The sequence below is a fragment of the Pholcus phalangioides genome, unplaced genomic scaffold (genome assembly GCF_987345545.1).
Source record: "Pholcus phalangioides strain wild (caught in Gottingen) unplaced genomic scaffold, Ppha-v1.0 ptg000043l_1, whole genome shotgun sequence".
Classification (NCBI taxonomy): domain Eukaryota; kingdom Metazoa; phylum Arthropoda; class Arachnida; order Araneae; family Pholcidae; genus Pholcus; species Pholcus phalangioides.
The window spans coordinates 3,264,085-3,281,852 of record NW_028301629.1 but is presented as its reverse complement, the minus strand read 5'-3'; the positions used below and the strand labels follow the sequence as shown (position 1 = coordinate 3,281,852).

General features: G+C 42.1%; 1 protein-coding gene across 1 annotated transcript in view; it reads right to left on the bottom strand.

Annotated features, from left to right (window-relative positions):
• LOC149063800 (PP2C-like domain-containing protein CG9801) overlaps positions 1-14,682 on the bottom strand; it is a 36,534-nt gene extending 21,852 nt beyond the window's left edge. Inside the window, exon 1 of the mRNA XM_089255658.1 lies at positions 14,275-14,682. Coding sequence (XP_089111784.1) covers positions 14,275-14,450 — 176 coding nt within the window. The 5' untranslated portion in view covers positions 14,451-14,682. The remainder of the gene's footprint in view (positions 1-14,274) is intronic.
• Between the last annotated feature and the right edge of the window lie 3,086 nt (positions 14,683-17,768).

Below are 17,768 nucleotides of genomic sequence, written 5' to 3'. Positions count from 1 at the left end.
TCGTTATAACGAAGTGATTTCTCCGGTCTCTTAAAATTCGTTATAAGAAGATTCGACATTATGACTTTTTGGTTCTCTGGCTTCATGGAAAACAAATTTTTTGGTTCACAATGAAGTCGGCTCCGCCAAATCGGATATCGACGATTCATTCCAGCACACATCCGATTAAGCGGGGCGTCCGATTACGCGGGGAACAATGCAATTGCTATTTTACATTAGTATAATTTGTATATTGAAAACTGATGAAGGATCAGTATTAATAAAGCTTCTCGAATAAATCATACATCAAAAATGAAATGGAAATTATGTTTAATTACAATGATCAACGCAATACACCTAAGTCTTTTACTAATTAAATCATTTTAAAAGTTAGCGCCCTCTATTGGCTCAACAGAGAACAAAATAAAATAGTTAAATGCTACCGAAATAGCTAAAAAATAGCTATTTAGCTTCGTTAAAAAACATACTGAGACTACTTGAAGGCCAGTGCCAACTCTCGAATACATTTATCTTAACTTAGTAACATATTTTCTATTAATTCAAAATGTTTCATTCAATAAAAACATATGCATAGTGTGGCTGCTGTTTTCCTTTTCCATAACAAGCGGGACCGACCGTATATGAAAGGTTGAAAAGAGTCCACAGATGTAAATCAAGATCCTTCAACCTTTTTCCCGAGTTGCGAGCACCGTTACGCTGAGCACAATGTTGGCAATTCCAGATCTTGCATAGTCTCTTGCAAATTTGCGTTTGATTGACCCCTTCTTCTGGAATGCACTTTGAATACGATGGTTTGAATGCGATGTCGATCAAGAACTCTCGAGAACGAAATCGGTCACACGGGGAGAATTCTCATTAGATGCTTCGTCGAGCGAAAGCTTTACGATGATGCCTCATACACGGCAATAGAAGGAAAAAATATGTTACGGCCAATGTCCGAATTCTAGCATCTTAAAAATTGCCCAACCCTTATGATATAAATAAAGAAGCACTTCTCCTAGGCTTCTCTCAAAGCTTTGTCACCCACGACTCACTTACCCAATTCATGATTCACCTGAGGCTCCCCGCGAATAGTTTAGCAGATATTTCAGCGTTAAAAGAACCACGTCAAAGCATAAATATCTCTAGCTCGCTACGACGCACACTCAGAGAAACACTGCCGTAGGCAATTTAAAATAAATAAAAATCACGTTAAAAAACAAAAGACACAAACGACGAATCAGTTTCCACTACCACAGCATGATCTATCTTGGCGAAATTCAGGACTTCCCTCCAGGAAAGTGATCGAGTGATACGTCATCGCAAGATCATATTTTATAACCTTGTACATTCATAAAATTTAATTGAAAGCCCTTTAGAAGGCACCGCGTGCGTCGTGGTAGAGGTTAACACAGATCCTATAAAACAGTGACTCGATCGCATGTGAAAGATCTATTCGCAGCAGATGTCCACGGTATCGAAATACGATTCAACGAAGCTCTGTGATCCTTCTATATAAACGTCAAATTAATGAACGAGCACATGCAAACGTTTCCCCATCATAAAAAGAGAAGCCAAATGACATTATCAAGATGCCAGGAGAGAGAGAGAGAGAAGGAACTCGCGCGAGCCCAGCCCAAGTGACCTCTAGAACTTTCAGAGCGCCCAAAACAGAAAAGAAAAATCCAAATACACACGTGTTTCAGTTGATCCAACGTGAAAGTTTTCTTCTGGCAATAATTCTAGCTAATGACTCCCACCGTTTCCTGCCATTTTGGTTCCTTGATGCTAATGACTCGAGAGTTAGAAATAATAATTAAGAGAAGCTGTTTTTTTTCCCTCTATCTCGGATTTGGGCACAGCCCGAGGAAGTGATTTGACCCCGATGGGAGTTTCTCTCACTCGTATATTCGAAGGTCGATCAAATGAACCATCTTCGTGTGGATTTTATTGAGACGGACGTAAAGTCATACCCGATGATGTGGTAGAATTAATTAAACATAGCAATGAATAGGGAAGCCAGAATGAAAATCACAGAAGGGGCAATCAGACTTTTTGAAGAGAGAATGCTCGTAACGTTATTGAAGGAGGATTTGAGTAAGTCCGCTTCAATAGCACATCAAGGATAGAAGACTTGGCATGCTCAGAGGCGGATTTATGGTTTTGCCGCCCTTTCCTCCTCCTCCCCCATTCTTCGGAATTATCACCCTGGGCTAAAGCCCACTTGGTACCCCCTCCCCTGCATCTAAGTCACCCTTTTGGTCTTTACGCATTTTTTTTTTTTTGGTCATCCACAGACCTGGTCACTGTTTTGATTGTCCACCAGCCTGGTGCCTCGCCCTCTATGATACTCTTTTGGTCACTCACATGCTTGTAAATACTTTAAATACTCACTCATACCCTTGCTTTCTAAGTCACTTTTTTATCACTGAAGATAGATCTGCACAAGCTACAGGTACGAAATGTGAACCTCTGGGTCAGGCAAAGATGGGGGGGGGGGCGTTCTCGACCCAACCATGAACACAATGGAAAAAAGTGATTCTGTACTCGTGAAACACGGGACGAATATTCATCTCACGCCCTTTACTTGATTCCCACTGATTCACACACTTCGACAAATAGTCCTGAATCTCATCCCACGGACATCTCAGCTACCAATTAGAGCAGTGTTCTTCAACCGCTAGTGAGCGAAACATTTCGCGAAATTTCAAACCAATAGTTCTGGATATTATGACGGGGTGAACTTGGGATAAAAAGTTCCGTTCTCTACCGGGAATCGAACCCATGACCACTTGAACACCGGACAAGAGCACAGACCATAAAGACGAGATCATTTTCCCCTTAAAACACGCAGAGTAGCGTGATTAGCTGAGTAGAGACATCGCAGCCACGCATAACTTCAAATGGCCTCCAGGTGGCGGCAGTAGAGATGGATAATGATTTTTTTCGGATTATCCATCTCTACTGCCGGATCATCACAATACGACTGTTTGGACGGCTATGGCAGGGCCTGACAAATCCCAGACGCCAGATCGCCAAGGTGACTGCAGACGCCTAATATTTTTTCATATTTTAACCAGAGAATGATGAATCCCAGGCGCCAAGTCACCACAGTAGCTAAAAGAAAATGACAATGGTACCTAAAGTTTTCTATGTGTTATTAACAGCTCGGACAAAATAAATACGCTTGGCCCCCAAAAATACTGGGTTGGCTCCTAGATTTTTTCCTCGATTTCTCAAGCTCTGGTGATAACTGAGAGACTTCAATTCAGTTATCACCAGGGCTTGATTGTATCAAGACTTCATAAACAGCACAAAATTATCGGAAACTGTCAAAACTAGTACGGAAAAAGTTCTCAAGTCCCCAGACATGTCAAAAAATACACTATTTTGTCTGGAAAAAAAAATGCTTGACGACTGAAATTCTGCCACTACACCAAACACCAACTCCGGCCATATATATCGCTATAATGCAGTTTACTGTCATTAATGAGTTGGGCTGGAAATGAAGGCGCTGTCTATCGGTGATCGCCTCAAGCTCGTTAGAGGAAATATCTATCGTGAAATTCTGCCCACTCCTAAATCCTTTTTTTTTCGATTTGTCAAGCCCTGGTCTATGGTGAACAAAAAAAATGCATCCAGCAATGCCGTAACAAGGCAGGTGCAACAGGTGAACCCGCACAGGGCCCTTGAAGGGGGGCAGAATGAAGCCTAAATGCAAATTCTTGCACAGGGCACAAGAATGGCTAGTTACGGCACTGGCATCCACGCTTTCTTACAGATTGTTTTGTTAGTTTCATCACACCAACCGACTCGCTCAGTCCATCTAATTGAATCCATTCCAATGGGTTCGTTTCATCGAGCCAACTCAGAACTATAACTGTACAAATGTTGAATTTTCCCATCAACCACTCAACAAAAAAAAACCAAACGATGGTGGAAGAAGAAAGGTTTCTTGGACCGGTTCTCAACTCAAACAGAATGTCGAGAACGACCTTGAGGAAGCAACCAGACCGAAGAGGATAATGATAATGGATCCAAAGAAAATAACAAAAAAAAAAAAAAATACCAACCTATCATCTTTTGCTGTTCCAAAGCCATTGCTTGTGGTCACGCGTCATTTAATCCCAGAAATGGACAACAAACGCCACACGAAAGGAAATGCTTTAAAAAAAAATGGCCGAAAAATAACAAAATAAAATCCGAAAAAAAAACTCATGATCCCAAAAAGATTCAACGAACTTGGAAAATAAGAAAGTCCTCATCGATCTCTCCTCTCTCCCATCACATAAAAAAAAAAGAACTTTTCCTCGTGTATGTGAGGACCATTTCTGGTCCATTGACATACTGTGGAGCCCGTAACCGTTATCATGATGCGTGGAGGAGGCACATAGGTACTTTTACTTTCTTCCTTCAAGGACGAAGTGACGTCAATGTTTTCGTTCAATTCAGCATGAAAATATATAAATTCGATTTATTGCCTGGATACTGTAACTAATATTTAATGTCCCCCAATAATAAGACAGCCGCAGTGCTGCCAACCTCCACGACCTTGGCGATATTACCAAGCGCGCGCCGTTGGAAAATACGTTTACAGATTACGATGCGTTTATTTCGCATGTGCTGCCGAATAAGACGCCTTCATATACATCATACGCCATGGGTATAAAGGGGTTCTACTGCCGAAGAGTTATAAATAGTGCAGTATAATACTGTCGAGTAGGTCACTGAAAATGGCAAACTCCTGGGAATTCCAACGGAAGATAATCTTATTCATTTATCTCTTGTGACTAATGAGCCCTAAAGGTGGCATCACACAGAGCCTTTCGCACATTCGAAATATCATTTGTCTTGTAGGCAGGGCCAAAACTATATAACTTGGTGAGCTGGGGGAAGCACTCATTTAGGCGCCCCCTCATAATGTAGAAGAGGTAAAAGGGTTGAATTTTCGACTTCTTTTGTCCTGCGCCCGGGGCAATAGAAACTCCTGCTTCCCCCCCCCCCCCCCCACCCGCGGCCCAGTGTGCAAGTTTCAATATGTTTTTGATCGAAAGGAAGTGTTTACAAATTGAAATTTCAGTCTATGGAAGGGGCTCGAATAGTCTGAAGAAAACAATTTGCTAGGAGCGCCAAGCATGATTTTCCTCGAGCAAAAAAGGTCCAAAGTAATGTTTCCGACTTTTCCGAGACTTGGTGATTACCTCTTTCCATGTTGGTAAGCACGCTGACATAAATTTCAGAAATTTTGTGCTGACCTCTGACATCAATTTAACTTGTCACATATAAAAACAAGTTTAGGAGTCAACGCCAATTATTTAGTCGCCATGGCAACCTGGTGCCTGCTCGTAATCCGGATTGCGAGGACGGGACGAGATTCTCTCTCAGCATGGGAAGAAATAGAATTTTCTTTCCTGAATTCATCTTTGTGTATCTGCCAGTTAATTGTCTGAACCAGTGTTTTCTCAACCCTTTTCGGCCCATGTTAAGTTTTGAACAATATTTTTTCTCGCGCCCCTCTCAACCAAGCCCTGCAATCATTCAAGAGTGAGACCCTTCTGCTTATCGAAGTAAATTTATAGTTCCTTAACCCTTTCGATCGTTCACATGCTTTCACATCCTCTAGGTCACTGTTTTCGTCGCCCGCTCACCGGGCCATCGTTTTAGTCACTCGCATACTTGCGTACTGTTTTGGTTGCTCACACGCTTCCACATTCTCTAGGTGAGTCATCCAAGTGGTTTGGATTATTTTTTTTTAACGCGACACTACCTCGTTAAAATTCAAAGCAAAGAACAGCTTTGCGAATAATAAGTTTAAGAAATATTTAAAATTTATAAGTTTTAAGAATTTTAAAAAATAAGATAGGTCTCTGGAACCCAGGGTCCCGGCACGGATCCAGAAGGTGTGTGATCATCCTTCCCAAGAGCTGAATTACACGGAAAAAAATAGTTCGTTGCAAAATACTGGACGATTCAACGAACCTACACAATAAATCAAACCTCATGGCACATCATATACTGACACATATCATTATACAGGATGCATAGGTAATGTAGGACGTTTGTTTTTTTACTTAGTCGATCCCAGAGGCATACTTCCAGTCAGGAAAAGTATCCGAATAATGTGTAGTACTCAGATACGTCATTCATATGTCCCAAGGGGTTGTATAGTTATTAAAATAGAATTAAAATAAAAAACAAATAAACTTTTCTACAGTCCCCGAGTACCCCAAAAACCCAGTTAGAAAGTTGTTGCCCTGTCAACTAAAAAAAATCCGTTATTTTACAAAAAAAATCGATGTATGTACACAGAACTACACACATTCTCACATTCTTAGTCATTTTCAGATTCTAAACGTCCATATTATGTAAACTTATTAACCATGAAAAAATGATTTCATTCTCACTTACTTTTGCTCATAACCAACAAACGCGCGGGTAAAACTAAAATTTTATCAATCACAAAATATGCCTTTCAAAAAACCACTATACATTAACATACGGCTAAGTAATAACAAATTAAAGCTGAATACTCGAAAAACAAATTACATTTGCTTCAAACTAAAACTATCAACCAAGAAACTGATATATACACATAAAGATACACAATCACTGTTTGTGCCAATTGAGCTTGCAAAGCAATTGAAAGAGTTTATGACTAACTATTTAGGAATTATAATACAGGGTGTGTGTGTGTGTGATCTGCAGTGTGAAAAATATTTAAAAAAATTAGGATCAGCTCAATCAAGGACCCGGCACCCAATTCGCAGAATTTTAGAAACAATCCAGGGCCCCCAAAATGAAACCTATCAACTTCCACATGGGGCCCCCACCTCGAGGCTTGTCGGGCATCTCCCTCTCCCACCTGTGAGGGGCCCCAAACAATTTTCACTTGTATTCAATTTACCAACAGATAAATTCCAGGGTCGCCAATCAAGGACCCGGGACTCAATTCCCAGAATTTTAGATTACAATTCATCCAGGGCCCCCCCCCCCAAAATGAAACCTGTCAACTTCCACGTGGGGTCCCCGACCTGGAAGCTTGTCGGCCATCCCCTCTGTGAGGGCCACGAAAAAATTTTACTTGTATTAAATTTACCAACAAATAAATTCCGAGGCCCCCAATCAAGGACCCGGGAGTCAATTCGCAGAATTATAGCTCAGCAGGGTTTTTTTCTCATTTCAGCCCGATTTTCAAACGAAATTATGAGAGCAAAAGACAACATAATTTTAGGCCCTCCGATGACGGTCTTGCCCCCCCCCCCCCTTTCCTCCGTATGCGATTTATCGTTTTGTGTCCTGTGGATTATACAAATTCAAAATTTTGCAGCAATTCATTCATTCATCCATCAATTTTAGTTTTCTTGGCTACTAATTCCCCCGAATTAGCGCCCCTTCCCGAACTATAGATTACCTAGCTCCCCCCATACTGTAAATATGTCTACTACCTTTCGATTACGATAAGTTACAATAAGATAAGTCACTATCTTTCGATTGTTCACATGCTTTCACATCCTCTACGACGGTCACTGTTTTCGTCCCTCGCTCACCGGGCCATCGTTTTGGTCACTCACATACTTGCTTACTGTTTCGGTCACTCACATGTTTCCACATTCTCTACGTGAGTCATCCAAGTGGTTTGGATTCTTTTTTTAAACGCGACACTACCTCGTTAAAATTCAAAGCAAAGAACAGCTTTGAGAATTATAAGCAACAAAAAAGTTTCCTTCTTTGAAAGCTGTCAGGGATTTTTAAGGGTTCCGTGGCGTTTGCGGAACAAAAAAAAATAAACTGTCACGGTGCTCCAGGGTTCCGCGGAACACCAGTTGGAAACCCGTGCTCTAGAACCAACAGTTCTCTAGTAAAATGCCATACGCCCCGATACCCATGCACACTGTATATCGTAACCTAAATCCCATTGAGGTGAAAAGCCATGACATCCCGCCCCAGTGGAAAGGGCCGTTTTAATGGCCTCTCAGCGGATACAGGGGGCGATTAGAGCGACCGCCCCCTCTATACACCCACCATTCCATTGAGACGCCACTGTTCACGGGGGGGGGGGGGCAGTAAAAAAATTGTATAATTATCACAAGCGGAAAGGCCAAGGTGAGCATTCACCCTTCCCCAAGTTCGCTATGCGAACCATCGATGATTCACCTGGGATATAAGCCTTTTACCCGTGTAGGTTGGGTCGTGCTGGAGAGAATCAGGGGGTGCCGGGGTGGGGCGCCCACCGGGATGTAACCGGACGGGCCCCCCCCCCCTCTCGACCCTAGCTGCAAGCACGAAGCCTGGTCTTCAGGGTTTTCCTCCTTCCAAGGAGACGGCGGCAGCAACCCCCCCACCGCCCGCCACCAGCCCCGGGAGAGATCCACAAACCCCCGTTCAGCGGCCAAGGGGCCCCCAATCACACCCCCAAGACAATTCCCTGGATGCTTTATTAATTTGATGATATGTACAATTATCGCCTATTTACACATCTTTGTGGCCGCCAACGGGACATATATGCCACCCACGGGATGCGGCGTCGCTTCTCGGTGTATCTGGTTAGTTGGCTCGGATGAGTTTGTTTGTGGCCAGCCCCGGTGCTGGGCCACTTCAATGTCGCCGCTGGCTGGTTGGCTCGGATGAGCGAGGCCTAGGTGCTGGGCCACATCTCCCATCTCGGCCTGGTGGGTTTAGTGAGGCCCTCTACAATGGCCAGGCCAGGTCCTGGACCACATCCACTCGTTTCGGCTTGATGAGCCCTTCGTGTCACTCCACCTCGCCCTCCCCCGGGCACAGTTTCAGACCACTCAAGTGCCCCGCGGTGCATTCACATAAGTAACCTACGGTGCTGTTCCATACCACATTATTAAGTGGCCCGCACTCTCTCATAAGACTGAGCACGCTTGACGAATTGGGGGGGGGGGGTGCCCTAGATTTCTTGAGTGGTGTCTCCATTGTGGTGAACAAGTGGTTTCAGACACGAATAATCGCGACCGCAGCGATATGTGGTGGGAATTATTTCCGGTGACTTCAAAGCAATGGGAGGGATGAAAACATCCGAAATTCATTGCAAAATTTATAATTTAATAATTCATGACCATAAAAAAACCACTTCGATAAATGTACGTAAAAGTAATGGCCGATATAAATTAGATACGAAGAAGAGAGAGAACTAGCCTCGTAAAACGCATGTGTTATCCATTTGCTGACACGGATAATAATGTCTCGTAATAAAATAAGGGCTAACGCACCGCTTCCTGGTCCGAGGCTAATTTGCGATTCCACGGAATCGTGTCCAGTTTTTTTTACGATCAAAACTCGTGAGAAAAATTTCCATCTGGAGGAAACGAGTTTGTTCGGGCGTGTGATTCCCACCCCCCCTCTGAATGATTACACCACGATGAGCTTTGTACGATGGTTAATAGGTACGGCATCCTCATTCTTATACGGTCCACGCCGCTTAATGGGATCACACCGGGACTCGAAGGTTTCTGATAACAATAAACGAATGATAACTATATCCGAAAAACTTTGGACATATCCGCCGTGGTGGTCGAGTGGTCATAATGACGGACTAGCATCGCGAGGACCCGGGTTCGAACCCCCCACCGTCGCCACAGTGGTGGTCGGCTGAAGCGCGAATGCGAGCCGATCCAGTCCCGTTTGAAACCCGCTTCAAGAATTCTCATCAACAACTGCTCCCCATTTCTTCCCTTACGAAGGAAAAGGTCGTTCTAGCGGGTGCTACCAATGCTACCGCAATATTTGCACGCGTGAAGGGGGCTCTAGAGACAGAATATCTCGGCGCGCTGCTCATGACGTCACGTAAGGGGTCATTCAAGTATTACGTAATCAGATTTTCAGTCATTTTTGACCCCCTCCCCGCCTTGTCAGTAAAATTTCGTCAGAAGCTTAGAATATTTCATATCCTTCAAAAAGGGGTAGTTGAGGACGTAAGCAACCTTCAAACCCCCCCCCCCTTGCCATCAAAAGTCAGCAAATCCGAAACCCCCCCCCCTCGATGCTGACGTAATACTTGAATAACCCCTAAGAAGAACTCCTTAATACACAGTACTGTATAATACAGTATATGAAGGCGTCTTACCCCTAAGTAGTGCACTACTCCACACGGAATACTCGGAGAAAAAACACTCGCTGCACGTGCTAGTTGAACATCGTTGTGCGGAAAAGAAACGATCGGGCACAGAGTTGGCGCTTTCTATGCCCCCACATCCAATCACCGTGCGGTATTCGTGAGCCGAACCCGGAAGATTCTACACCAAAATATGAAGAAAAGAAATAGGATACTGCGGTTGAAAACGGTGGCAAACTTGCTAGGTAATCTTGTCGGACTACTCGCATGACGTCACAGACGAACTTGGCAACCCGTGCGCAGGCCTGCTGGCCGATATCTCCCCTTTAACGGTACAATTACTCAATCATTACACTTCCCTCATAGTTAGAAAAACTGATGGCAGCACAAGCATTACACACAAACAAACTTCACGTCAGGTTCACAACACACATCCCAACACGTACCAATTCGTTAGAAATTCTATAGAGGAATGTGTGGTTTAGTAGTAGTACCGGTTAACACGTATCCCGCTTGGTCTAACGGGACGTATGGTAAAAGGGTAATGGTAAAACATGGAAAATTTTTTTTGCAGGTAACGAAATTTTTCCCCATGTTATGATATTGGTCCATTCCGTTCTTTGTAAAAGTGATAACAATACTCGAACGATGACATTATCGGTAATTACGATAAGCGGCGTCAACTGCATCCCAAATATTAACAGTACGAATTATTATCTGAATAAGCTCCTGATGGTCGAGGCGACTCCGGTGTAGAATGCTCGGGAAAAAAATAACCCGACACACCTTAACTTCATGTTGCGGCCCACGTGCTAAAAAGCTGGCGGAGGGAGGGGGGGGGTCCCCCTTGAAAGATTTCAAGGGGTCCGTGAGCTTGGGTTCAAACTGGATTTTAGCTCAGGTGCGTGGCGTCCAGTGAATCGTACGTTCAAAGCGAGCGATTACTCCAAGGCTCAGTTGTCCGAATTCCTGCCCTGGATCACCCGGATAACGCAAAATCAATTGGCCTAGCTGGCCTCAAACCTCTCGTCTTCCAGGATTTAAAAAAAAAAAAAAAGGTGATTTGTCCAGTGAACGTTACATCCGCTCGAATGGCGTGGTGGTAAGATGCTCGTTTACCGCCGTGAAGGTTGGCATCACGGTCCCAGGTTCAAACCCGAGGGAGGGAAGATATGGATAAGATATTTTTCCCAAAGGAACTTGAGGCGACCACCGATAGATAGCGCTTTCATTGCCAACGCATCTCATTAATGGCAGTAAATTGCGATATATCCAGAGTTGGTGTTTGGTGAATTAAAATAACGCACTTCCTAGATCACCCAGACAATGCAAAATCACCTAGTCTAGCTGGCCTCCGTCAACGCTACCCCACTGCGCACTTGTCTCAATTCTTGCCCTGGGTCACCCGGATAATGCAAAATCGCCTAGTGTAACTGTGTATGGACTGCCCCCCCCCCCTTGTCTTTCTGGATGAGAAGGTGAGGTATCCAGTGCAACTACTCGGCTCACAAGTCCAATTTCTGCCCTCGATCAATCCGATGATGCACTTGGTCTGGCTGGCCTCAATCCTCTCGTCTTCCCGGATAAAAAAAAAAGTGAGGTGCCCACCGAATTTTACGTCCAGGTGCGACTACTCCACTGCACACTTATCCCAATTCCTACCTGGATCACCCGGATAATGCAAAATCACCTGGTCTAGCTGGCCTCAATCCTTCGGTTTTTCTAGATAGTAGGGCTGTATCAAGAAAGAGATGCAAGCAGCTGCGTAAACAGACGGGACAGATGTGTTTACAGTGGCGTATAAATCCTCATCGTTACCGCGTTGTGTTCATAAAAAGAATCTCTTTCTTCTAAAAGGCCGTAAAACTTTAGTGTTTAGTAACTCTTCACAAAGTGTGGCCACAGCCCTATGGGGGGAAGGGGGTTCCCAAGACGCCACCTGAAAGGAAATGGGGGGGGGGGGTTGTAATCGTTTTTCATGGAGCAGGAGCCCCCCCCCCTTCCCCCTCATCATGGAGTGATGGAAATTTTGCCAAGGATTTTAACGATGATAACTATGATGTCATAATGAACTTTTATAGCAAGGGTGGGGGCTGAGGCACCAGGTAAGGGGCAACCGGTTTCATGGCGAAACACAAATAAGTGCCCGCCCCAAACAACTGAACATTTTCACACAAGGAACCTTAAAGAAAGGCTCGATTCCCCCAGCCCCAATTAAGGACTCAATTCCCCCCCCCTCGGGGTCCATGCATCAATGCAGCCCTGCTATGAGCTCTACATACAATCTCATCCACGCCCGCCCCTCCCAACGTCCTGTACATGAGTCCCCTAGTAATCTTTGATGGGGGTCGCACGCCAGGATCGGTGGGAGTTGGCGTCCTTGTAAAGACGTTAGTTTTTTTAGACGATCCTTTGCTTTTACGGGCCCTCTATAGTAAATTTAGTGAATAAAAAAAAAATAAAAGGTTCATTTCGGGGCAACTGGGCTGGAGCCCCAAATTCCCTTTCCCCCCCCCCCCGGTTTTTTGATAATTTTAATTAGGGTCCACACGAAAATCAGGTGCTTTAATCAGCGTAAACAAACTTATTTAGTCTCCCCCGATAAGAATCATAGCCACGGCCCTGGGGGTACATAGATATGAAATCCCACTCTCAGGGGCATCATAGGTGGAAACTGAAGGGGGCGACCCTCCCCCTGTTAAATGGGGAAAAAAAACTATAGTATTGGCATAGGTGGCAGCAGGGTCGCAACTATAAAAAAATATATATATAGTATAACGAACTATATATAGATACTTTGTCACCCGAGGGAAGCATTAATTTTGGAGCCCCCCCGCGTAATGTAGATAGAGCAGTTAAAGAGTGAATCTACACCAGCGCCCAGGGCACTAGACCCATCTGCCTCCGCCTAGTTGCGGCCTTGGGAGCGGTCGGACATTCCCCCCCCCCTCCGATGCATATTGGATACCTCGATGATTTCCCCCTCCCCGTTAGTGGTAGCCTGTATCTGCTTAAACTTAATGGGGGGGGGGGCGCCCTGTGCGTTATTGATCAACGGTATAACAAAATTCTAGGGGCTCCAACGATAAAATTTGGTCCCTTAATCAACGCAACTACCCCCTGACTGAAAATAACCCTACGGCCTTGCATACACATATATAATTGTACTTGAGGGGGGCTGGGGATTGAGTCTTCAGAGCCCCTTCCCCCCAGCAACATTGATCAGCATTAAACAAATTACTGGGCACAAAGCTTTGGGGGCCCAACGAGAAAATGAGGCCCTTTAATCCACGTAACACCCCCCTCCCTCCGAAAACAACCCTAGTTTCGGCTTCGATACACAGACATAAAATTTTATTTGAAAGTCCCTGCAACTTAGGAACTGGGGGGGGGGGCGAGGCAACTGCCCCCGGGCGGAAAACTTTAGGTGGAAACCATCTTAAAATTGTCAAACTTATAAAGTTGTGGGGGCAGCAAAAATCCTAGTTACGGCCCTGACTTGAGGGGATCCGCAACTTGGATCAGCATTTCAATTAACCATACCGAATTCGTGGGAGTCTTTGACGAAACAGTCTTCAGAAAGGGTAATTTTGATCAGCAGTATAACAAAATGCACTAAGTTCTAGGGGCTCCAACGAAAAAATTTGGGCTTTTAATAAACATAAGCACCCTCTCCCCCCGAAAAGAATGGCACTGAATACAGGGCCGTCTTAAGAGCATCATGGGCCCCCGGGTCAAATGACTTTTCTGAGACTCTACAAGGCAAATTTTCGAAAATCTCAACCAGATCCCATTTTTTTGAGACTCCCTTTTCTCTTGAGGTGCCCGGGTGGGCCTATGCCTTTAGACGGCACTGACTGGATACACAGATCTAACTGTACTTGGGGGGGGGGGGTCCCCGCAACACTGATAACACAACACTGTAAACAAAATTCTGGAGGCCCAACGAGAAAAAAAATTAGGCCTTTTAATCAACATAACCCATTCCCCCCCCCCCCCGAAAAGAACCTTAGCGTTGGATGCACAAACAGTACTAATTGTATTTCAAGGAGGGCCCTGGGATTGATAGTCTTCAGAGGCCCTTCCCCCAGCAACACTGATCAGCATTAAACAAATTACTGTGTACGAAACTCTGATGGGGGAAGGGGGCCCCCAAGCGCAAATCAGCCCCCCCCCTCCTCCTCAAAATCAGCGTATAAACAAAACATCAAACTCACCCATTGAGGTACTTCTGTATGAAAGTCTCCTGTGGCAAAGCTGATACCGCGGCGACAACGACACCGTTATTGTTACTTCCTGTGCCATTGTTGTTGTTGCCGCCTTCGGCCTTGGTCTCCGACGCTGGGGGTATTTGTCGGAGTAATCCAGCCAGCTTTTCTCTCAGGGTCGGCATGGCTCTCTACTTTAACAATCAGCGGGGGGACAGCAACAACGGATGGACAACAATCACTGAGAATCACCAACAGTGAAAAAAGGGACGGACAACAATGGGTGGATGGAAAAAACGACAGACGACCAGGTAATGTTTCCAGTGTTACATCATCATCACGCACACTCACACGCAGCAACAGCGTCGAAGAAAATCCTCTCACCAACAATCCAACCCACCTACTGCGGGAGCTCTTCTCTTTTTATTATTATTATTATTCCTCCTCCTATCTCTCTGTCCGCTGACAAAGGTTTACTAGTTATCGAATTGGCGATCTTTTTGGCGATGTTCATTCTTCCCATTTCCTCCAATCCCTCTCGAATGATCCATGTCAAATTACGCCAATAGGTACTAAGTTGCCAGATATAACTTCCGGTTACTATATTTCCGATGTCAGCGTCCTCTCGCGGGAGAAATAAATTGGAAAGAAAATTGCGAAATAAACACCAGCAGCTTTTTTTTTTTTTTGAAGGATAACTTCTTTATTATTTTGCTTCTTTTTTTTCCCACGCTTATCAGGGTAGATGCTAACAACCAGCCGTTTGTAATGTTTCCAAGGGGAATTTATATACAATATAAAAATGGCCTTCTTAATTAGTTTGGGGGCCCCTGGGGGACCTCAAAATGTTTTCCAGGATTTATTAAATTTCTTTTTTCGGAAGGGGAGGGAGGGAGGGAGGGGGGGGGGAGGAATTTGATATCCGAAACACAAAATGCGCAGAAATGTTGAAAAAGCTATTATTCAAAACATTTTGAGCGCATTTAAACACAAAAATTTATAGCAGAAGTAATTTTTTTTCAGAATTGATGAAGAAATAATAGTTTTGTAATTAGTGAAACAAATTATTTTAAATATAGTGAAAATTCAGAATTCATAAAATGAAATAATTTTGAAATTAGTGAAAATTCGGGACTGGAAAAATTTTGGAATAAGTCAAAAAATTATGAATTGAAGAATTCATGGAAATTCAGAATTGATGAGAAAACATAATTTCATTATTAGTAAAAATATAATTTCAGGATCCATGAAAGTTATAATAATTTAAAGTTAAAGTTAAAAATTATAAATTTTAAAGTTATTATAATTTGAATTAGTGAAAAAAAAGTTATTTCAGAATTAATGAAAAAAAATAATTTCAGAATTAATAGAATTAACGTAAGAAATAATTTCAAAATAAATAGAACTAATGAAAGGAATAATTTCAAAATCAATAGAATTATTGAAAGGAATAATCTGGGAAATTATGGAAGAAATAGTTTCAGCAATTATGAAACAAATACTTTTTTTTCAGAATTAGTGAAAAAATTCTGAATTAACTTAATGAGAAGGACAATTCCATAATTAGTAAAAGAAATGCTTTCAGAATTCATGGAAGTTCTCAACTGGGGAGAAAAAAAGTCATTTCAGAATTGATGAAAGAAAAACAATTTCAGAATTAATGAGGGAAACACTATTCGAAAATTAATGCAAGACGCACACTGTTTGATAATTAATGAAATTTTTTTTAAATATTAATTTCTTTTGCAAAAGAATGCAAACTTTTTGATTTGAAAATTGTTTTTGCGAATAAATGCAAATTTTTTTTGCTCGAATGAATGCAAAAAAATTTATTTTAACTTTTTTTTGCGATTAAATGCAATTTTTTTTTTAATATTAATTTCTTTTGCAAAAGAATGCAAACTTTTTTATCTGAAAATTGTGTTTGCGAATAAATGCAAAATTGTTTTGCCCGAATGAATGCAAAAATTTCTATTTTAACTTTTTTTGCGATTAAATGCAATTTTTTTTTTTTTTGCAAATGAATGCAAAACATTTTGATCTGAAAAGTGTTTTTGCGAATGAATGCAAAATTTCTTGACTCATTTTTTTGCGATTAAATGCAAATTTTTATTTATTTTTTATTTTTTTGCGAATGAATGCATAATTTTTTTTATTTTAATTTGTTTTTGGGAATTTAGGCAAATTTTTTTTATTTTAATTTTTTTTTTCAGAATGAATGCAAAACTTTTCTATCTGAAAATTGCTTTTTCTTGCGAATTTATGCGAAGTTTCTTGATTTCCATTTTTTTTCTGAATTAATGCAAAACTTTTTGATTCGAAATTTGTTTTTGCGAATTAATGAAAAATTTGTTGATTTCAAAACTTTTATTTTTGCGAATAAATGCGAAATTTCTGAATAGAAAAATTTCTGTTTGCGAAATTAAAATTTTATATTTACAAAATTTGCGTATCTCTGTAAAGTAATTGGAGATCCTTGACTCATGTTTCCAATCGGAAGAGATAAGCAACTCGCATTTATTTTCGTCATTAGTTTTTATCTTCTCAACAGATATCTCGTCAGAGATCGAAGTTCAAGACTTATCTCATCCGTGCTGGCTTCTTATATTTGCTATATTGAGAATTTGAATGAACTGTTTCAAGGTTCTGAATCAGCTTTGGATTCAGTGTTTATTATTGATGTATTGAAAAAGTAAATATTACCGATAAATATGAGGTAATAACAGGGTGCTCCCGTATATATTACATAACAGAATTTCCGGAATAAGGTCACCGGTACCTTTCATCGGTGTGGAAAGATAAAACATTCGATTATACGTAACGTGGTTTCCATCCACATATTCGTCATAGATAAATCTTGCGCAACCTCCGGCACACCACGAGGTTCTATCCGGCCGGAGGCTATTTCTCGCGTTGAAAAGTATCAAAAGTAATATACACTACGCGATAAATACTGGACATTGCCAAAAAAGTTTGTTAGAGCAAATAAAGTTGCCAGTTACAGGCTAAAAAAATTGTCAGAGGCAAGTGAAGTGGAAATTTACAGCCAAAAGAAAAAGAATTTCAAAAGAAAGTGAAGTTACCAGTTACAGTCGAAAAAAATTCTCAAAGGCAAGGAGTTGCCAGTTAGAGCCAAAAAGAAAATGTCAATGTCAAATGAAGTTGCCAATTGTAAGCCGAAAAAATTGCCAGAGACAAATTTAGTTGCCAATTAGAGCCGAAGAAATTGTCAAAGGCATGTAAAATTGCAATTTACAGCCGAAAATAAGGTAAGTAAAGTTGCCACGCATCGCTAAAATTGCTGAAAAAATCGCCAATCACGGAATATTATGAGTATTGCAAGTCAGAATGTCAATTCACCAAAAAAAAAAAACCGCTTGTGTTCGACAAATATGTGAGATGAATGTACTCATTCGACAACACATAATTGTGATAATTATTATATATAAGTCATGAAAATAATCTTAATTCTTGATTTCAAAAATAGGGGGGGGGGGAAACGG